This window comes from Pezoporus occidentalis, unplaced genomic scaffold, assembly GCF_034315485.1.
Source record: "Pezoporus occidentalis ecotype Australia unplaced genomic scaffold, CSIRO_AGI_Poc_V1 ctg23, whole genome shotgun sequence".
Classification (NCBI taxonomy): domain Eukaryota; kingdom Metazoa; phylum Chordata; class Aves; order Psittaciformes; family Psittacidae; genus Pezoporus; species Pezoporus occidentalis.
Genome location: NW_026914180.1, coordinates 10,816,199 through 10,837,080, shown reverse-complemented (window position 1 = coordinate 10,837,080; position 20,882 = coordinate 10,816,199). Strand labels below are relative to the sequence as shown.

Genomic DNA, 20,882 nt, shown 5'->3' with positions numbered 1-20,882 from the left:
GGAATAACTCAATGCATAGCAAGAGGATGGTTCAGATGACCCAGTAATATAACAGGATTTAAAATGACTAGGTAATTCTATTATCATTAACTACATTCACAGTAGTACAAGCTAAAACATTGTTGCTATGGTAATCAATCCGCATGCGTCATTGCAGAAAATGACTGAGATACAAGGGGTGGAAATGAATTGAACCAGCCCTTCCTATTCTCAACTAATTCAATGTACCAGTCAGCTGGGAAGCTATCTATAACATGAAAGTTTACATCTAGCTTCCCACAAACCTTTTAAAATATACAGTAAAGCACATCTATATCTGGCATTCAAATATGGGTTATCCTTAGAGTTACACAGTTCAGATTCAAAGTAGGAGCAAGGCTCCAGTTCAGAGGGAATGCTGCTGGAAACAGATGTATTGTTCTCATCACTGAACTTTGAATCCCCTTCCAATACTGCTTGAATTATCTCAGACCATCATAAACCAACACTAAGGAAAGACCAATGTATAAATGATTCTGCTTACATGCCATTAAATCTTGTGAGAATAACTTTTTTTCCACGTGGAAGGCAAAATAAAACAACAGCAGAGGTGACCATTTTCACCAGGACTTTCTAAATTATCCTACGGACAATATAATGCAGTAGTGAAAGCATCCTACTTTTTGTTCTTCATTTATACACCCAACTGAAAACATACAGCTTTTTAAGATTAAAGCCACAGAAAAACAAATGATCAGCAGTCTCGTAATTACGTATTATCAGCTTTAACACAATTCCATTCCGGCATGGATGTTATTGCAGTGTTGTAACGAGGTGCACATCACACAGTTCACTGGCAAATGCATGCTGGTTTGTTAACTCAGCTTTTCCCTTAGAGTAAAAAAGTATTCATCAGGAAATTGGAAAGTTAAACTCAGGCAGTCATAAAATTCTCAGATCCAGGGAAAATTTTGGAACTCAAATTTTGAAAAATTGAGTTTAAATCATTCCTGGTACCACTGAAATAGGATCTGTTTCAATATCCTCTAGTAAAACTGGAAAACCCCACTATTTTTTTTTTCAATGACAACTGATATTTCAAGACACTAACACTCCCCAAAACCAAAAAGTTTCCGGCAAAACACAAGAGAACAAAAGCTCAAATCATTTGGTGAAAATCACCATTCTCTCCCAGTTTTATAACATACTCAAAAACGGTTACAGATAGTATTTAACCATATGCATATATAGCCAGAAGACAACTAAGTCTGCTCCTTGGAATTTCACTGCAAGGCTTCCTTTCAAAAAATGCTTTCTCAAGTGAACAAAGTATTTCTCTCGGTCTTTTGATATTCTACAGCATTGTTAAGAAAAATAATTCAAAGCAGCTAACACAAACAGAAAGGTTACTACAGAATGTAGAGGCCACTTATTTCAAATGGAACATGCTTTTACCTGCCAGTACTGGTATTTTAATGTAACTCTTACTTATTATGCAACACTACACAAAACAGCAGGTCCATATTTTAGTTTGAAATTCAATTATGAGCAAGCAAGTACATCAGAAGGTAAAAATAAAACTTTAAAATCTTCAGTTACAAAATATTTGAAAGAGACTAAAAGAAATACCTAGCTTGTTTTTTTAAAAAACATTAAATTCAACCTTAAGGAATGTATTGTATTTTAAGAGAGAAGCAAAATGCATGTCAACAAAAAAAAAATATCAGAGCAGCAATGGTTTTCCATATTCACAAACACATACAGAAGCAAAGTATTTGATAGATGCACTATACAGTTAACCCTCCTACATTAAAATTTCATCTACATAATGTAATTTTTTGTAAAAATACTCTCATGGATAAGCAAAGAAAAGTACTGTCAGAACATTCTTGAAATGCTAGAACATGCCTGAATTCATCAAACATTTATCCAATTGATGAAGATACATCCCTTTTATTGAAAACAGTCTGAAACATACTGTATGTATGTTTTCTTTTTATTATAATATATTTCATTAGTATTTTTCTTGGAATTTAAACAAAAATGTTCCGTTTGTGTGAGTTTCAAGTTGTTAGTGCCAAAACTTCAGCCAATGTTTCATGAGAAAATTACTGAATTATGTCTGTTTATGATTATAACACAGATTTCTCAAGAAAATTATTCCCTCTTGGGCATTAAAAACTAAATGAGTATGAAAGACTAGAATGTGTTTAATGTGACCAAGATAGCTCTTCCCACCAAGATGCTTCAATTTAATCCAAACTAATTTTTTAAAACTTAAACAAAGTCTAATAAAAATTATTTCACTTCCAAAAATTACATGCATTTACTTGAAAAGACTCGATAAAAAGCTATCATTAAGAAAACCAAATTCTGAAGGCCAAGAATTTTTCTATGCAACTGTCGTAAATAATTTTTTTTTTTTTAATGTAAGTTCATGGATGAGTCAAAAAGAGCATGTGTGAGAAAGAGAAAGAAATCCCAGTGCAACTGAGAAATTAAACTGAAAAATTAAATCAAGGAGCCAAAAAACAAGACACACAGATGGTAAAAACTGGCAAAAATAAAACGTAAAAATCATGCTCTTAAGTACCAACAGATGCAGTGACTTTAAAATATTACTCCTTGAGGATACACAAAGACAATAATCCCAGATTGTGATTTCCGGGCCAGTCTACTGCTGCATTAGAGCCACAAAATACACCGTATTGTACAGAGAAAAAATGATGTGTCAGAGGCAGAGATATCTGCACTGCCAGTCTACTAAAATAAAAGGGAAGAAAATTAAACTACCCAACACTGTGAAATTAATGTCTTCAGAAAAAAAAAAAAAAAAAAAAAAGGAGAGAATTAACTGTGCAAATGAGATAAGAGAGATGACTTGCAGAATCCATTTACATTTTTAAGATTTATAATACTACAGGACTGAGCATGAATTGGTTATTTGAGCATTTCTGAAACATCCCTTCTTGAAGCAATATTCAAGCTTCTCTCACATCAGATGGAAACAAGACCATGCTTCCCATATTATGCATTGTCAAAATTTGCCACACTGATTTCTTTGCTGGCCTCCAATTTTATTTAGGGTCTCCTTGGTTTCAATCACCACAATTACCTAAACACTATCACAGTTCAGACTACCGGTATTAAAACAGGAAAAGAAAAAAATCCAAGATTTGAAAATTAAGGAACTGGTGTGCAGTACTTGTATGCTTAAATTCAGCCTTTCCTGAAAAATCTTAAAATCAGAACTTGAAATTAATAATTATTGGTAGCACTTTTAAAATGCATTACTTAAGACCAATCTTCCAGATTGTCAAATTAATTCAACTGATACTGCTGCAAATAAATTGAACAAACCCAGCATCTTATGCCATCACCATGATTTCAGGCTGGCTGTAGAAACCACAAAGACTACTGCTTTGGGGGGCTAAAACATAAAGGCAAATTAAAAGAAAACAACATTATATTTTTTTATCTTTCAGTATGCAGAAGTTCACACTGGGCACTTTCTCCTCTAAAACAATTACTGAAATTACAGTATTTAGTACAGAAACATATTGTAATGAAAAGCTTTGTCTTTTGTAGAGGCTCAAAACTCAGATGGTTCAGAAAGGTATCCCTTCTCACCAGGACACCCATTACCTTCCAGCTAGCACCAGCCAGCAGAGCTTCATCAGCTGCCTTTTACCCTGATGGAACAGCCCCGGGAGTTGGCTTCAAAATGACTCCCACCACTCCAAACAGAATCCCAGCTGGATACTGCAGACACAAGCACTGCTCTAAATTCACCCAAGGTTACTGAGGTTTGGCTTTAGAGTAAGACAAGTCAAAGCACGCCTGACAGCACTGTGCTCAAACCCTTAGGGTCCGGCACAGGAGGGCACCACTTCTCTTCAACTGTGACTCCTTTTACATCTACATGCACAAAGTGTACCAAACACAAGTATCAGTAAAATGAGAAAAAGTAATCAGGGAACTGCATTACAGTGTTGTAGAGTATGGGTTCACATGGACTTAGAAATACTAATTTGTTTTGGTTTTGGGGGTCTTTCCTACATATTTCCCAGCATACATCCCAGTATTTTCTTCTGTCTCGTGACACACCAGTATGGAGCTAAAGTGCCTCCTACCAATCTTCAGCTTTACAGTGAGACTGGCATTTGCTAATTTAGGGAAAAAAAATCAGAGTCCTTGAACTCTATTAATTTCACCTATCCAGAATGCTGAAATACACACTATCCCACTGAAGTATAATATTGTAAGATGCTGCTTCTGCACAAAGACCAATTTTACTGACCTTCAAATCTCCACCAGAATCCATCATTTCTGATGAGAGAATGAGTTAAAAGAGTCGTCATGAAGAGAAAGCTATTAATAGTGACAAAGTGTAACTACAAGAAAGAAATACTGATGGGCTGGCTTTATGAAATATGTGCTTTGTTGTAACAATTATTGCCTACAACATCAAGATAAATAAAAATGGTATGATGAAATACTCAATGTGACTTTCAATAATTTTAAATAGAGATGCTCACAGATATGACCGCTTTCTTTTAGGACATTCAATTTAGTCTCTGCTTTGGATAAATGGGTTGAAATTATAAGCAATCATTAATTCCTTCATATTAGGAAAGTAAAGATTTGTGAAGACAAATGAGGGTATCCAAAAGGAAAAGGAAATTAAGTTTTGATACAAAGTGATTGAACACTCTCTTCCTGCCTAGTATTCCAAAGTAATACTAAGAGGACCAGAGGTTTTGCTCATACTGGATATCTCACTCCTTGGGTGTTTATTCCACAGTCTGTAAAAATGTTTGCAATATACAGCCTAAAGAATAATTTTACACACACGCACACATATTTTGGAAATAGTTGTGTATGTGTGCTGCTCTTAACATTAATTTTTAAACTGTGAAAACAATATTTTAAATGGCAAATGAGTTAAAAAAATAATAGCCAACTGATTTTGCTCAATTCATAAATAGTTATCTCTGGGCTGGAAAAAGCAGCATAAAAATTACAATCCAAATGAAGTTTAAGTAATCACACGCAGCTGGCATGAAAAAGAGTGATATCTTAATATGGAATCTGGGCAACAATTTTTATTCTTAAAATATCACATAAAAGAGATCAAAACTTGAAAGTGGTATTTATTCCAAAATTAAGATCTTTACAGCAGTATATTACAGAAAATCTTTAGTTCATTAATATTTGTAGTGCCATTTGGTTCACGTGTTTCCAATCGACTGCTTCTTCATGGAAATACTAGTTGTGCTATAGTTGTTTCACTTGTGTATCCCCAAGTATGGAACATCTCTCAAACACAGTAACTGCATCAGTTACAAATCATTTTTCTTTCTTTACTACAGGAATTCAGCATAAACCCTTATTTATGCCACAAGGCAGTTGGCAGTTGTGGGGTCTTCTGAAAACACTTTTAATTATTTATTAAATCAGATCAAATAAAAAGAAAGTTGGGTGTTTGGGTTCTTTTGTGGGTTTGTTTTTTGGTCTGTTTTTTTTAAAAAAAAGAGAGAGGATTGTTTTTCCTTCTGTTTTGCATGTGACATATATAGAAGTAAAGAACTTTTGTACATCCTGATTTCTTAACCAACCAAATTCCTATTCTCCCTGCTTGCTCCCTCTCCAGTCCTTTAAACTCTCGAGGTTGACCATTTCAAATGCAATTCCAAGTAGTTTCAAAATATATTTAGAATGGACTTATTTTCATATCAGTCAATGAATGAATTGGCAAGGTTGGTCTATTATCTTCTTTGCTTGTCCAGTTATACTGATGAAATAAATTAAAATCTTATGGTATATCACAGCAACTGGTTCATATTAAGTAATTCCATTCACTCAGTTGCTGCACTCACTAAATCTTGCTGTGTCACTTCATGAGAATCATGACATTTCTCAAAGTATCCTATAAATTACAGTAACCACTTAATACAGCCAGAGTACTTCATTCAATAATGAAATGCTTGTACTTAAGCAATAAAATTGAGATTAAATTTTAAACCCAAAATAAAACAAAAACCTAGACAAATTACTTCCACATAACTCAATTATTAACTCTAAGTTACACAGTACCATTTGCCTTTACAGCTAAGTGCAACCATGTCATTAAAATTACCTGTCCACATAGGATTTTAAAGAATAAGTACCTCATTTCCATAAATGGAAGAGAAATTAACCATTACTTTCACAACAGAAAGGACAAACTTGGCCCTTTTCTGAAAGCATCTTCCTCATAATAAATAATTCATAGGAAGAAAAAAGTATAAAAACATCCTGATATTATTCTCTACATTTGAAAAAGATATGTTTCTCCTTCAGATAAAATCCATCTTTTTCCCTTGCTCAATATATAACCACCTTGACTTTAGGTCTGTTCTATTTGGTATTAACTGGCACGCATGACTCAGCAGTGAATTACCTGAACCTCACATAAAAACTACAGCAAAAACTGAAAAGCAGTCACATCCATGTTCCTGTCCAGATAAGTTCTTCCACTTCCACTACAAATTAATAATAGAATTTTTTTTTAAAATAAGTAACATAAACCATTTGAAGTAAAATTGGACCAGGAAGAAAATCAGACTATTAAGAAAAAAAAAAACAACCCAAAAATAACCAAAAAAAAAAACCAAAACCAACCCCCCCCCCCATAAAAAAACAAAAGCACTTATTTCCATTTCAAGTCAAGCAAAATCTACAATGCAAATTAAGTTAGCTGAAAATTAAGTTAATGTGAAACTTAAGCTAAGGCCATACTGACTTCTAATGCATAATTATAAAAGCTTGGCTTAGCAACAAAAAAAAAGCAAATCATTAGTCTTGGGGTTTCTTCTAATTTGAAAGAAACAACAAAAAACAATATTTGAGATAACTTTCTGATTTTGAATGGTGTCTTTCTGATAGAACATAAAAAAGCCTCCAAAAAATAATACAGAGAAGGGATCTGGGGAGATGGGAAGTAAAGGTGGCACCTCTTTCTTTCCAAGAATTTGGTGGCTGTCCTGTAGAAACCTTTATTGTAAAACACAAAGCAGGTACGCAGGAGGAGAAAGGTAGAGCACAGCAACTGAGAAAAACATGAAACACAAAGGAAAAAAGGTAAAATAGCAATACCATGTACAATCAGTACCACCTTCTGAAACAAAAATGCAGAATTTCTTTTTAAGATATAAGTAATCACCTACATATTTACACTCTGGTTAAAAGGCTAGAATGCAGAACAAGCATAATGTGAATTTTAAATTAAGAATACCAAGGGCGAGGGAGAACCCTCTATAGACACAATTAGCAGAATTGATTCAATACACTTAAAACTTAACCTTTGTGGTCTTTGAAGCGAATAGTGGAACCGCATCTATTTCAGGTTTGTACAGAAGAGCTGCACTGCCCTGGAAAGTTTTACAGTGCTGTAAACTAATGAAAGAAATTATCTTAATTTGGTTAGATCTATTTTCATTAACTCTATTACCCACTGAGGGAACGAGGACAAATTTTAATTTTACTAATGTATTTCACTTCTGCATTACTTTGGCACGCTGTAATCGCAGCTCCTGCTCAGTATCAGTAGCTCTGCCATCATGGGCCACCTTGCCCCGCACACTTGCCCAGGCAAGCTGGGCTGCATGGAGCCCCTGGGACCGAGGTAGGGAAGCAGAGGCACTGCTGACCATCAGCACCAGGAGCAGTACTGAGTCATACCTCGTTCCCATTGGGGCTTTCGAAGATATGGCATGGTAGCAACAATAAGCACATTATGAAAATAGCAACAGCCTTTCTATTATAAACAACTAGTTGGGATGCATTATATAGTCCTGGACTGAAAAGTAAACATATGGGAAGAGAAACCTCATTCACAGCATGAAGAAAGAAACCAAGTTCTTAAAAAAAGAAAAGGAAAACCTAAGATCCTCTGTATGAAATGTTTTTCCAGGCCTAGTAAGGGATTTTTCAGGTGTCTTTATCTGACCTGCTACCATAGACTGACAGTAGTCAGAAAAGCCAGAGATAGCACTGTTATGCAAAATATTTAGAAAATAGTCAGAAAATCAACAGCAATAATTTTTTTAAAGCTTCTCATAGCATCTCCATGTCATTTAAAGGAGTATTACTTATATCCTTGGTATCCTTAATTCATTACCATTGACTACCATCACAACAGGATTATTTAAGGAGTATGGTCCAAAAGTGCAGGAAAACAGCAGTGTATGGTTACTAGCAAGTCTGAAAATGCCCTTCATGTGTGCCACCACTCTTCAAAAGTTTTTGCAGAACAGAGTATGTCTTTCAGCAGACAGTAGCAGAGACAGAGATGTGATCATCTCACTCTGCTCAGCACTTGTGAGGCTACATCCAGTGCTGATGATCACAATTCATGGAAGACATGGACAGACAGGAGAGGTACCAATGAAGATGATTAAAGGGTTGGAGAACCTGCCCCGGGAGGAAAGACTAAAGAGTTGAGTCTTTTCTCCCTGAAGAAGGCTCAGGGGAGACATCATCACAGTATTCCAGTACTTAAAGGGGTGGCTACAAAGAAGATGGAGGCTCTCTCTTCAAAACGATCCACTTGGAGAAGACAAGGGGCTAAAGGTACAAGTTTCAGCAGGAGAGGCTTCATCAGTCATTGGGGCAACCTCCCCAAGGATATGGTAGAGTCCCCATTTCTGGAGGTTTTCAAGATGAGATTGGAGAGAGTGTTTAAGTAGTCTCACCTAAGTTCTTTCCCCACAAATCACTGGACCAGATGACCAGGTCTCTTCCAGCCTGGGCTGTTATATGATTCTTTGAATTTCAGCCCGGTCCGTCTGCCTACTTATGCCTATGTGTACATACATCTGAACATGATGCATGTCTTTTTCTATAATCATTAAAACAAAAGTATTTTTGTAAAACCACCTTTTCTGGGTTTGCTCTGGCTTGGATTTATTTTGTATTTTTTTTTTAATTCTGGACACATACAGAGCTACATTCTGCCACTGAATTCATATACACACAGCAGCATGTAACTGAAAGTAGAATGTAGCCCCCAAACCATCTCACCTATTTAATACACAGTATGAAATGACAGATTATTTTTCAAGGGAGAACAAGATAGATGCCAGCATGAAACATTGTTTACAAAAGCTTCACCACTACAGCTGTCCCCAAGCAATAAAGCTGTTTATTCCAACCTCCTACCTCATGTAAACTAAAACCTTCGGTACCGAAAAACAACTTCAAATCTGTTCATGAGTCCATTACAAATAAGACAACTGTCTTTCCAAAATATACAAATGTCCATTTTACATAAAAGTGAACAGACTTCTAAATTCCACGTTAATATTTTCTTGAAACTAATGCATACCGTAGTTTGAAATTCGATTCTGTCTCTGCACATACTGATACATTCTGAACAAAGGTAAGTCTTTAAGGCTTCTTTTCTGTTTCTGTGACTATACACAAACATTTAGAAATATTTAATAAAGACGTATTAGTATATTCCTATCAAAATTTTATACAGAAGAATAGAGAGATTCTTTTGAATTCAGAAGACATGACAACTCGTCTAAAGGGTAGGAATTAGAGTCTACATAAAATCAGAAATAGATTAAGTAAGGAGCTAAGAAACAAAAGGCTTTTAAACATGTAAATTCAGTTTAGATTTAGAAATCTGGATCTGAAGCAAGATAAGTAAATTTAAACCTCAAAAAGGCCTGTGATTATGATTCTCACTATAGAAAATCATAGTAAACATTTTAACCATAAAGCATAAATCTTAAATACAGAAATAAAGAACTTACATGCCATCATAAGAGCTTGTTTTACCTTCCCATGCCCCTTTTTAAGCATTCTGACACAAAATGCAGAACCATTTCTAGCAGCTCTCCCAGACTAAGATGCGTTTGTGGGAACCAAGCACTGACTACCACCAGCACCTCAGCTGCTGGAAACAGCTCATCAGGGTCCAGCCTGGGAGAGACCCTGCTGGGCTCACACACTTGATGCTGATTGAGACTCCAGTACTACACAATAGGAGACTGGATATTTTTATGTAGGTGGTTACATTATAAACACCTAGATACAGGTTTCTCTTTTTTGGAGTTGTCCTGGGTTCAGCAGTAGCAGTCATTTTTCTCCTTCTTAGTAGCTGCTGCAGTGCTGTGTTTTTGACTTTCAGCCTGGGAACAATGCTGATAACACCAATGTTTTTAACTGTTCCTAAGTAATGTTTACCCTGATCAAGGACTTTCTCAGTCTCATGGTCTGCCAGGGAGGAGGGAAAGCCAGGAGGAAGCAGGGACAGGACACCTGACCCAAACTAGCCAAAGGAGTATTCCATACCACAGCATGTCATGCCCTTCATATAAATAGGGGAGTTACCCGGAAGGCCCAGATTGCTGCTCGGGTCAGGCTTGGTATCGGTTGGCGGGTGGTGAGCAGTTGTATTCTCTTCCTTGTTATTTCCCTTATAATTATTATCATTGGTGATAGCAGCAGTGATTTGTGCTACACCTTAGTTACTGGACTGTTCTTATCTCAATCCGTGGGACTTACATTCTTTCAATTCTCCTCCCCATCCCTCCTGGAGCTGGGGGAGGAAGAAGGGGGTAAGTGAGTGAACAGCTGCGTGGTTCCGAGTTACCAGCTGGGATTAAACCACAACAGGAGTACACTATGCATATTTTTCTAATATAATAATAAATGCAACACAGGGAGAGCACTGAAACAAGTCTGCAGAATAATCACTTACATACGGTCATGTACAGATCAGTGATACCCCAAAACTACTATGTTCCTATGGGAATCCACAGGCTATTAGAAATTATGCAACAATTTTGACCATATTACATATACAAAAAATATTCCACAGGTTTGATTAGCCCAAGAAAAAGAAAAACAGAACAAAACAAGTATTATTACACCTGTGTTTAGTAATGGCTTCAAGGTGCTCTTCTGGCAGCCAGACAGGGCATTCAGCTGTCTCAGAGCTAGATGCTACCATTGCCCTTGTTGAGATGTATCTGCCTCTCTTCCTGCTGAGTGGAGCGTCAAGCCAGCACTTTATAGTTTACATTTTATCGGAGTATTTTCACTCCTGAGCTAAAGAACTTCACAACTTGCCAATATAAAGAAGTAAAGGGAACCGTCAATACCTAATTACCCATAGCAGCAACATCTATGAGAAAATATTCTTGGTCCAAATCAAGCTTTTTACCTTCTTCATCATACAAAAGCAAAAGGAAGCAATTGCTGGAGCTCTTGAAGTATTGACAACCCCATCAGGTAGAAGCCAGATCACATGGCCAAGAAACCACACCACACAGTAAAAAAGCTGAATTTGCAAGTGCATATGGGAGATTCTGAACTTTTGCAGGGGTATCTTGAGGTCTTATCAGCCCTTTGACTAGCATAAACCTTAAGTGAATTCTTTACCAGTGCACTGGTCACTACTTGTATCTGTGCATACTTATAGCTATGGTCAATTATTTAATCCAAAGTCAGGTGCCAAACCATGCCTTTTTCAGTTATGACATACAGCTCTACCTACAGAAACAAGCAAACCACATGAGCCATGGCCTTGTTCACCAGCTGGTAATACCTTTTCCTCCCATGATCAGCCTCAGAGTAGTCCTGCCTGGCTTCATAAACCCTGGATAGCCTCCTGGATACACCCATATACCCCCCACCTTTTGTATGGGAACATCCACTGAAGACCCCCCAAAAAGAGACAGGCCTCTGCATTAGGCCTAGAGCTTCAAATATATGCATATCTCTGTGATAGAAATTCTTTATAAGGAATATTACAAGCTTTAAAACCATCTCTGTATTTTATAATTTATACACTGTCATGGTTCTATGTTCATTAAGGTTGTTATCACAAGAGACATTATAAGCACATGTACTCAAGAGAGAAAGAAGAGAGCAATGACACTCTATCTTGGAGTTGTACAGAGTAATGGATAACCAGTTAAAAATGATTCCTCCAACTGAAACCTAGCTAATCCTTTTACTAAATCTTAAAGCACAACTCCTTACTAATGACAATAATTTTTACTGCAGTTTCAACCTCTGCATGTGAGGCATTTTAGATAAAAGCCTCTACCCCCTTACTATCCCCATCTCCAGAACATGAAACATAGAAGTTGAAGACTTTTCCACTGTAGTTACCATCATAACAAAACCTAGAAACAAAAGCCAAAATGCAACTCTCAGACATAGAGAAGCAAAAAAAAAGGTACGGTAGCAAAACCAAACATATTTATATACATTACCTATACCATTATGAAACATCCAGAACTAAATAAAATGAATGAGCTGCATTTCTGCCTTCTATTCCCACATTATGGCAGGGTTTGTTTTATAACGAAAAGTTTTATAACATGGGGAAGCTGGAGCATGAGAATTCACAGGAAATCAGTGTTTTAAATTCACCACCAAGCTACCTCTATAAGCTCTGATTTTTTTCTTTTTTCAACTGACAGTGCTGAATCGCACTAATTTATAGCGTCCAATGTTTTAAGAAAGTATATACAATCACATTGAAAGCAGGTCTTATTTTACTGAAAATACAAGCTGAACGCAGGTACTCTACAGCTGGAGATACAAGACCATATGCTACTTGCACATCTGATCTTGTTAAAAAAGGAACCAGAGTAACCGTACCAGATCACTATGGACAGATGTCATGAACAAGAATAACTTCAGGAATGTGCCATTCAGCACGTTTTGGCTCAAGAAGATAGCCTTAGTAACCAACTTCTCTCCCCATTTCAGAATACATTTGAATTGCTTTAATCCCTGGCTTTTGCTAGATACTAGAAAGCTGCTGGGAATTTAGGAATCAAACCTGTTCTTCTGTTATAACCATGAAATTTTACTCTATTTCCTACCTTGCTTTCATGCACTGACAAATACAGATATATACCAAATACAAATGTATGTATATAGATTTACATCTAATTTTAATGGTACCAATCTAATTGTATTTGCCAATGTGATCAACCACTTCATAAGGGTTTTTTTTTTGATTAAGGGCCACTGGAGAATTTCCCTCCCTTGTTGCTCTTGCATACTTTCCCAGTGCACAGCACAGCTGGATGCTCTTAATCCTCCTGTGAAACAGGCCTTGCCAGCAAAGCAAGGAATAAACTATTTCAGTTCAAGGTGTTTTGATTGTTGCCAGTTATATATTTGACTAAAGAAACTAAAATGACCGCCCAAGAGAAGGTTTCTGTGTACTTAAACTTCAGGAACTGGTGAAAATTTGAACTGTTTCACACGCTCCCTTTCATGTCTCCCTGGTATGAAACAGCATGAGTCCAGATTTGATCAGGGCCTGAGCAAGTCTTGAGCTCTCAAATAAAAGTGACATTATCATATATATGTATAAATTTCAGAGGAAATAAGATTTTTCAACTATTCTTCAAAGTTTGGTTGCTGTGGGGGAAAAGAAAGTACTGTGGAGGGAAAGGTGAAGAACAAAACCCAACTCTTTTCTTTTTTTAATATATTTCAGAATTAAATTAAATAGTGTAAATTTTGTTCCTAAAAATTGTCAATCATCTGTGGCAAAGAATTAATTAAATAGTTGAGCAAAGGAGTAAAAAATACAATCCTTAACTTTCTAACTGTATTCTGAAACTGTATTTGGATTTTTGGCTTTATAGTGGTGAAATGATTCTCTGGTACAAAGTTTCACCTGACTTAATTTATTGGCTAGAGAAATACGAAAACTTTATGAGAAATATACAGATCATTTGCTCTGTGGACAGCCAGAAGGCTCTGGAACTAACTGGGAACAATTGGTGGGAAGAGCAAGCTAACCAGCATATACAGCCAGAATACCTTAAAGGACTCAGAAAGCAGAATTAATCTTTTCCATTTCTTTGATGTATCACTCTAATTTGGCAGACTCCTAGGAAAGTACAATAGATAGGAGCAAAAGCAGTTACTTCCAGGAATTTTAACGGACTTCATGCATTCCTCTGTTTTTAGGCATTAAAACCTACTTTTAGTTAACAGAACTATTTCTCTAACAACTACTTGAACGTATATAATTCTGTGCTGTTATTAGTGCCTATTACAACAGCTTATAATGACTTTCTAGAAACAAGGTCTTTCGCAGTTTCACCTGCAGAACGGGCTGTGATGTTGCTATGGTTTGTTCCATAGTTCCGTTTATAAAAAAATGAGGTGTTGTCCACACAAAACTAGTTGCACTTCTTTGGCACCTCACACCTTCACTCCTCAAAGTGCAATTCCAGTGAATGTTCACATGTGTCAGATGCTGACAAAGATCACCCTGGATTTTTTTTCATCTTCTATTCAAAAGGAAGAGATGAGGCAAGCTTTGAGAGAAGTAACTCAATCCAAGCCAGAACAAACAACAAACCTTTGCAGTCTGCAAGATGAATTCAGGGTTTATGACTATCTTCTCTAAAGAGCCATAAAGCCAGGTTAGACCAGGATTATTATTATCCCTGGTATCTGTAATAGGTCCTGCCCTAGAGGTTTCTTGGCACTGTCACTGCCTTACCCGTGCTGCATAACCTGTTAAATGGGTTTCAGTTTAATTAATTATCCTGCTAACATGAAATCACAGAAGGATCCTGGTCTTCCAGGTACATGCAGATTCATTAACACATTTAAAGAATGAACAGTTTCTCAAAAACCACCACCACAAACTAACAAAAGCAGAAAATTTGCTCAAAAGAAAAATATTTGCAACTTCAGACTTCAGTCAGTCACAAATGTGCTTCCAGACTACCATTAGTCCCCAGTTATTTACCTAATTGGTGAATAAATAGAACCAGTTGAGCTGTTCAGAGACCAAAATCAGCACAAAACTTATTATAGAACATCACATATTAAAATATTCATGTATCCAACATTTCATAAGATGATCACTGTTAAGATTTCTAACCCAACTTCTTTTGCTGAGACAGCAGTTTCATTAACTGCCATGGTGAAAATCTAATGAGGCATGGAAATATGCCTTGGAAACATCAAACAAGCAGAACCGTCACAGGAGATACCTTCAGATCTGAGCATCAACTTTTCATTTCAACACAGACAAATACAGAGACAGCAGCTAAACCCATCCACGCTAAATTCTTCTGTATAAAGTAAATTCTGGTTTGATGCCCTATGCAAACACAAAATTTGCACATTTATTTTCAATGCAAACCCTCAGTGCTTACATGTCACACTGTACAAAGAAGAAAAATAAAGCAACAATCCTACATATGCACAATGCTGTATATGGGCTTCCTGTGTATTTCCAGTGTCCATAGTAAAGATGCATTTTCATTATACGTATGAGGACACTTCTTGAAAAATTTCAGATACATACAAATACATAAAGTGACTGCTGGGTAATTTTAATTTCAGACCTCTTTAAACCTCTAGTTTATTAATAAATAAAAAGAAGCTTGAATTGTGCCAAAAAAGCTCAAGATCAAAAGCAGTATAAAAGTCTACTAAATAAATATATTAACTCTGATATATTAAAGACCACTGTCTTCAAATTTATAATTAATATGTGTTACAATGTTAAGAATAACAACCATTTATAAGTGCAATGCGAAAACTGACTCACATTGGCTACCCAATAGTAATATTATTAGCATTCAATGGCAAAATGTTTATTAAAATAATGCCCTTTAATTAAAATAACCCTATTAGCATCAGTTGCGAAGAACAGCAGCACTTCATATACCATATAAATGTTTATGACTAAAAAATTAAATAATTTTCAGCTGTCCATTTCAGTCTTAATGTAGTTGTTTTGGAAGCAGAAGGAATCCCATATAAATTTAGTCAGCATACTGCTGGTGCTTGTATCATGCTTAGAGAGCCACTATCACATAGGAATACACTCCATAATAGCTTGGAGTAGCATAAAGATTAGATTGATAAAGTAATATATATATACACATATATATTACCTGTTCTTGCCTCTCCAGCCACTTGTCCACCATGGGATGACTGGCACTTAACGATGAACGAGCATTGTCTCTCTGAAACTGGTTAGACCAGCTATTAGTATCTCGTGGTAGGCTTCTGTAGTTTTCATCTTTCTAGTTTAAAAGAAACAAAAAAGTGTCTTATAAAAAACAACCAGTCCTTGCACATTAACAATGCAGCTGGTTATTAAACAAATACAAAAGGAAGACTGACAAAGGAGAATGCAGGTCTGGCTGGACCCAAAGACACGATTGCCCGGCCACTCAATTGCAAGAGCTCCCCTTGCTTAATGCCAGTGAAGCCCAGCTAAAGTCTTTGGTGGACTTGTAGTTCCTGCACCCACCTGTGCTTCACTACCTCTCTTTTTCCAACCTCAAACCTCCAGTGCACAGTGTTCCCAAGTATATATATACTCTGCAAGGCTTTTGGAGCTCCCTGGTTTCACTCTCACCAAAAGCAAATGCACCACACAACATTCATCCAGCATACATACATTCAGTGACAGCTAAGGCCACTACATAATTTTCCCAAGTTGCTGTATGTAATCAATTTTACAATCAAAGCTGTCTCACTGCTCCAGGTACTGTCCTTTAGGCCAGGACAGCATGCTATAGAGTTCAAAAGTTGATTTTATTATTCCACATAATAATGTTTTGCTTGGTTTGCCTGAAGGTATACAAATACAGCCACATTTGTACAACAGCAGCAGAGGGTTGAGGTTGCACTGATGGAGATACATTTATCCCATTGAGACCGATATCTTTTTTTTTCTAATTGATTAGTTTCTTTGCACATCTTTCCCCACAAACTGTACAAATTCTTCAGCTTCTAAAGACTATTAGTCCTTACTCAGTCTGATCACTAAAAGCCAATAAAAACAGAGGCAGATCCTTAATGACAGGAGTTATCCTTAGCCCAAAGCCAAGGAATCACTGATAACTTACAGAGGTTCGTTCCCTCCAATCAAAATAGTATACGGAACTGAAATTCTGCTTAGCTTTTCAAAAGAAGATTACAACTATTCTTTAAGTATCCTTCCTGCAGCAGCAGAATATTTTTCCAGTCAATGTTTGTCTATCCTCATGTTAAATCAGATATCCATTTGTAAAACAGGATTGCAGCGTTACATATTTTGCTATAGTATGACTTTTAAGAATTTTGAGAATCTCTTTAAAAAAAAAAAACACCCAAACACATTAGGCCAGAACAGTATTGCTATAGAGTTCAAAAGTTGATTTTATTATTCCACATAATAATGTTTTGCTTGGTTTGTCTGAAGGTATACAAATACAGTCACATTTACAGCTGAAACCTTTTTTTTTCTTTTTTTTTTTCTTTGTGTTCATAGCACACAGCAGGTATTTGACCCTTTCTCAAATCAATACTTCATTCCATCAGCATAAGTATTTCTCCCTTCCCTACTTGCTGTATTGATATTTCTTTGGCGTGGCACAGTATCAGTCCAAATTCTAAAATATGGACTGTAGCATCAATTGCCTTACAATCGTCCTTCACAACTTTATTTCTGGTAAATGTATGACAGGCTTTGCTAGGAAATTCAGGTCTCAGTATAACTGTGATATGTAGCGCAATCTTCAAAAGCTTCCTGTGTGAGAGCAGTCTTTTCCCAGACATATCAAATTTAAGCTTTCTTAACTGATGACAACTTCTTCTCTTGAAAGAGACTTTGTAGTATAAGACTTCCATTTCAAGACATTAAAAACTCAACCAGCACAAGATAACCTTGTAAAAATATATCTGCAAAAATAACCAGCCCAACAAATCAGCATCGTAAATTAGTTTACCCCACCACAAATGAGTAAGAACTTTGCATCTTTCAACAATGAAAAAAAATCAAGTTTTCCAGTTTGCTTAACCTCACAGCAAACTAGAAACTTGCTTAATCTCTTGCTTAGAAAGGGACAGTGGAAGTCAGTCATCGTTTTGTACAACTGTTCCTTAGCAGACCCATAAAAGTCAGGAAACAGTATGCAAAAATTGATTTTTTCCTGCTGCTTTTCTTATTTAATTCTTCTTTTCAGGTGACAGAGGTGACACAGTTTCTATGAGCCAAAACAACAATTTTTCCTATTCAAAGTGGTGGGAAGTTCTAACAACAAAATCAAAATCTGACAAAGAAGTAACAAAAGATCATTTTATGCACAAAAAAAAACATGCACTTGGTACAGGAGTTACCGTCATCTAACAAGAACTCACTGACAGACCATCACCTACTCTGAATGAAATTTCTTCCTGTGTAATGAAATGTTTTCTGTATTTCTGTACTTTGTATATAATTCAAATCTTTTATTGATTCCCGTTTACAAGTTTCAATATAAACTTTTAAAAAAGACATTTTACCTATGCTACACAAAAATCTCTCTCCACACAGCATCCATTACCCATGCACAAAAGTGCTTTGCAAGAACAAGAGAGAAGAAAGTTCATCAAGCAATGTGTTGTTCTTCAATCATTCAAAACACTCAGCGATTTTTCTGACAGCAGAAGTAAATGGTGGAATGGTAGAGAGATGTGGTTCCTTCTTGTGTTTTTCAGTGCTGCTCAGAGGCTCAAAATAGAGCTGCTATTTGAGTACAATACTTTACCAGTGTTGCAATCACATACAGAGTCATGTTGGTATTAGACAAAGAATGAAACATTAGAAAAACAACTGGCCACAGACACATCCTCTCCTCCTTTCTTTGCCATTGCTTTTTGGCAAACAGCTATCCCTGGGTGATGGCATGGGCATAAACACTAAGCTAGACCAGGAGCAGAGAAACCAGCACTTTCAACACCGCTCGCATGGTCCTTCTTGCAGATAGCTACACAACAAAACCGTAAGATGCTGCTGGTGACCTGGAATCCCATCTATGCAGCATCCATTACTACTACTGCCAGATCTAATTCAAAGGTAGAAGTGGTGATAAACTAGAGAGGTGGAGGTGAAAAACACACGGCTGCGCCTTTAACATTGGGATTTACTGAACCATCCATCACGTTGGTTACTATTTAAATTATATATATATATATATATATATATAGGTTTGGGGTTTTTTTTTAGTATGTGTTAACCCAGAAATCTTTACTTCTACTCAGCATAATCTAGTATTAGATCTAACACATGCTCCAAACATCCCACTGAAAAGGTGTGTGTTGCTTTTAACTTCAATACCATAAAGAAAAAGATTTCATGGTACAGAAGCCATCAGGGTCACACAGGGAATTCTCCTTTCTTCTGGAGCTGCAGCTGTAAGCTCTCCTGCTACCAGGGCTGACATGTATCATCAGTTACAATTAAATGCTCTAATTTAAAAAAAAAAAAAAAAAAAAAAAGAGTTTCTTTCCCAAACTTCTTTGGGGACCATGGGCTATGCCAGCTTTATCATGTTTGAAATGGAAATTGATCAATATAACACCAAAAGTGCCAAGTCACAGTATCACCACTGCACTTAGCAGTATTTGCAGTATTTTTACCAAAGACATATAGTCTAACACCTTTAGTTCATCATGGTGTTCCTGTGGAGTTTTGCTGGAGGGCTGGGTGAAAAGGGACAGGAGAAATGAAGCAATTTTGCTATAGTTTTAATTTCAGATGATTTGCAATATATAATAAGCTCCTCATCAAAGACATTGCAGCTTGTAGATGAAATGATGGATTAGAATGATCTGTGTATTTGAAATAATAGCTGTCAGTGCATAAATTCACTCATGACTTTAACCCACAGCTGTACTCCTACAGACCCCCAGCATCACTAACCCAAGCAAAACATCCTCCACATAATACAATGGCAGTTTCATATCTGTCTGCCACTAGGCCATTTTACGATAGTGAAGAAATTGGGTTTTTCTGTTTGTTTTGAGCTCCTCTGTGGCTACTGTAAAGTGTGGAAAAATTGGGTATGCTTTTTGAAATACTATATAGCAATAGATCAGGAGTAAAACAGACCGAGGACCTCTTCAACATAATTCTCTGGAAGGAGATACAAACACATAAACAAAGTTTTCACTTTCATTATTTCCACAGCAAATTGCCCACCTCTCATTTAGGATTTTCACTAACACTGCACTGACTTTCTTTTACTGTCCATTCTTTTTTCTTGTTCACTGTGCACTTTGGGAAAAGCTTCTCACTTGCTTGGGTTTGATTCCTTGTGATGGCCTCAGACTGAGGTAGGGTTTATCCATGTTGATGAGAGATGAGATTTCATTTAATTTTAGGAGGTTATAATTTCATTTGACTTCGGGCAAATGCATGTCTACAAGTGTATTTATTATTGTTGAATCACTATAAAGTCTGCTCTTCCTTCCTTTTATGCTCCACTATGTCCATGAATAATCCTAAACAGTCTTTGAAAGTTTGTTATCACTCTCAGACAGGTTGCTAAATACTGTAATTAACAAAACATTCATACAGTTTATGAATGGGGGGCTTTTATTTATTATGTAAATACCTCTCTGACTGATGCAAACACCTGTTCATAAATGCAGAAGTACACACACATACCCATTTTCTATAGTGTCTGAAGGTCTAGTGACCAGATTCCTGGATTTTTTTTTAGTTCATTGGTTGTGGGGTTTCTTTAATTAGACTTTAGACTGTCCTGGGTTCAGCAGTATCAGTCATTTTTCTCCTTGTCAGTAGCCGGTGCTGAGAACAATGCTGATAACACACCAATGTTTTTAGTTCTTGCTAAGTAATGCTTTCCTTGATCAAGGAATTTTCAGTCTCATGCTCTGCCAGTGAGGAAGGGCTGCCAGGAAGCAGAAACAGGACACCTGACCCAAACTAGCCAAAGGGATATTCCATACCACAGCTTGCCATGACCAGTATATAAACTGAGGGGAGTGACCGGGAAGGCCCAGATTGCTGCTGGGGTCAGGCTGGGTATCAGTCAGCAGGTGGTGAGCAATTATATTGTGCATCACCGGTG

At 36.6% G+C, this 20,882-nt stretch overlaps 1 protein-coding gene across 15 annotated transcripts in view; it reads right to left on the bottom strand.

Moving 5' to 3' along the window:
- Positions 1-20,882, bottom strand: part of PARD3 (par-3 family cell polarity regulator) — a 455,098-nt gene that overhangs the window by 240,590 nt on the left and 193,626 nt on the right. For 10 of the 15 annotated variants that reach the window (XM_062621555.1, XM_062621561.1, XM_062621556.1 and 7 more), the window contains exon 5: positions 15,930-16,061. The exons of the other annotated variants lie outside the window; for them this stretch is intronic. In XM_062621555.1, the coding sequence (XP_062477539.1) occupies positions 15,930-16,061 (132 nt within the window). The remainder of the gene's footprint in view (positions 1-15,929; positions 16,062-20,882) is intronic. 15 annotated transcript variants of the gene reach the window in all.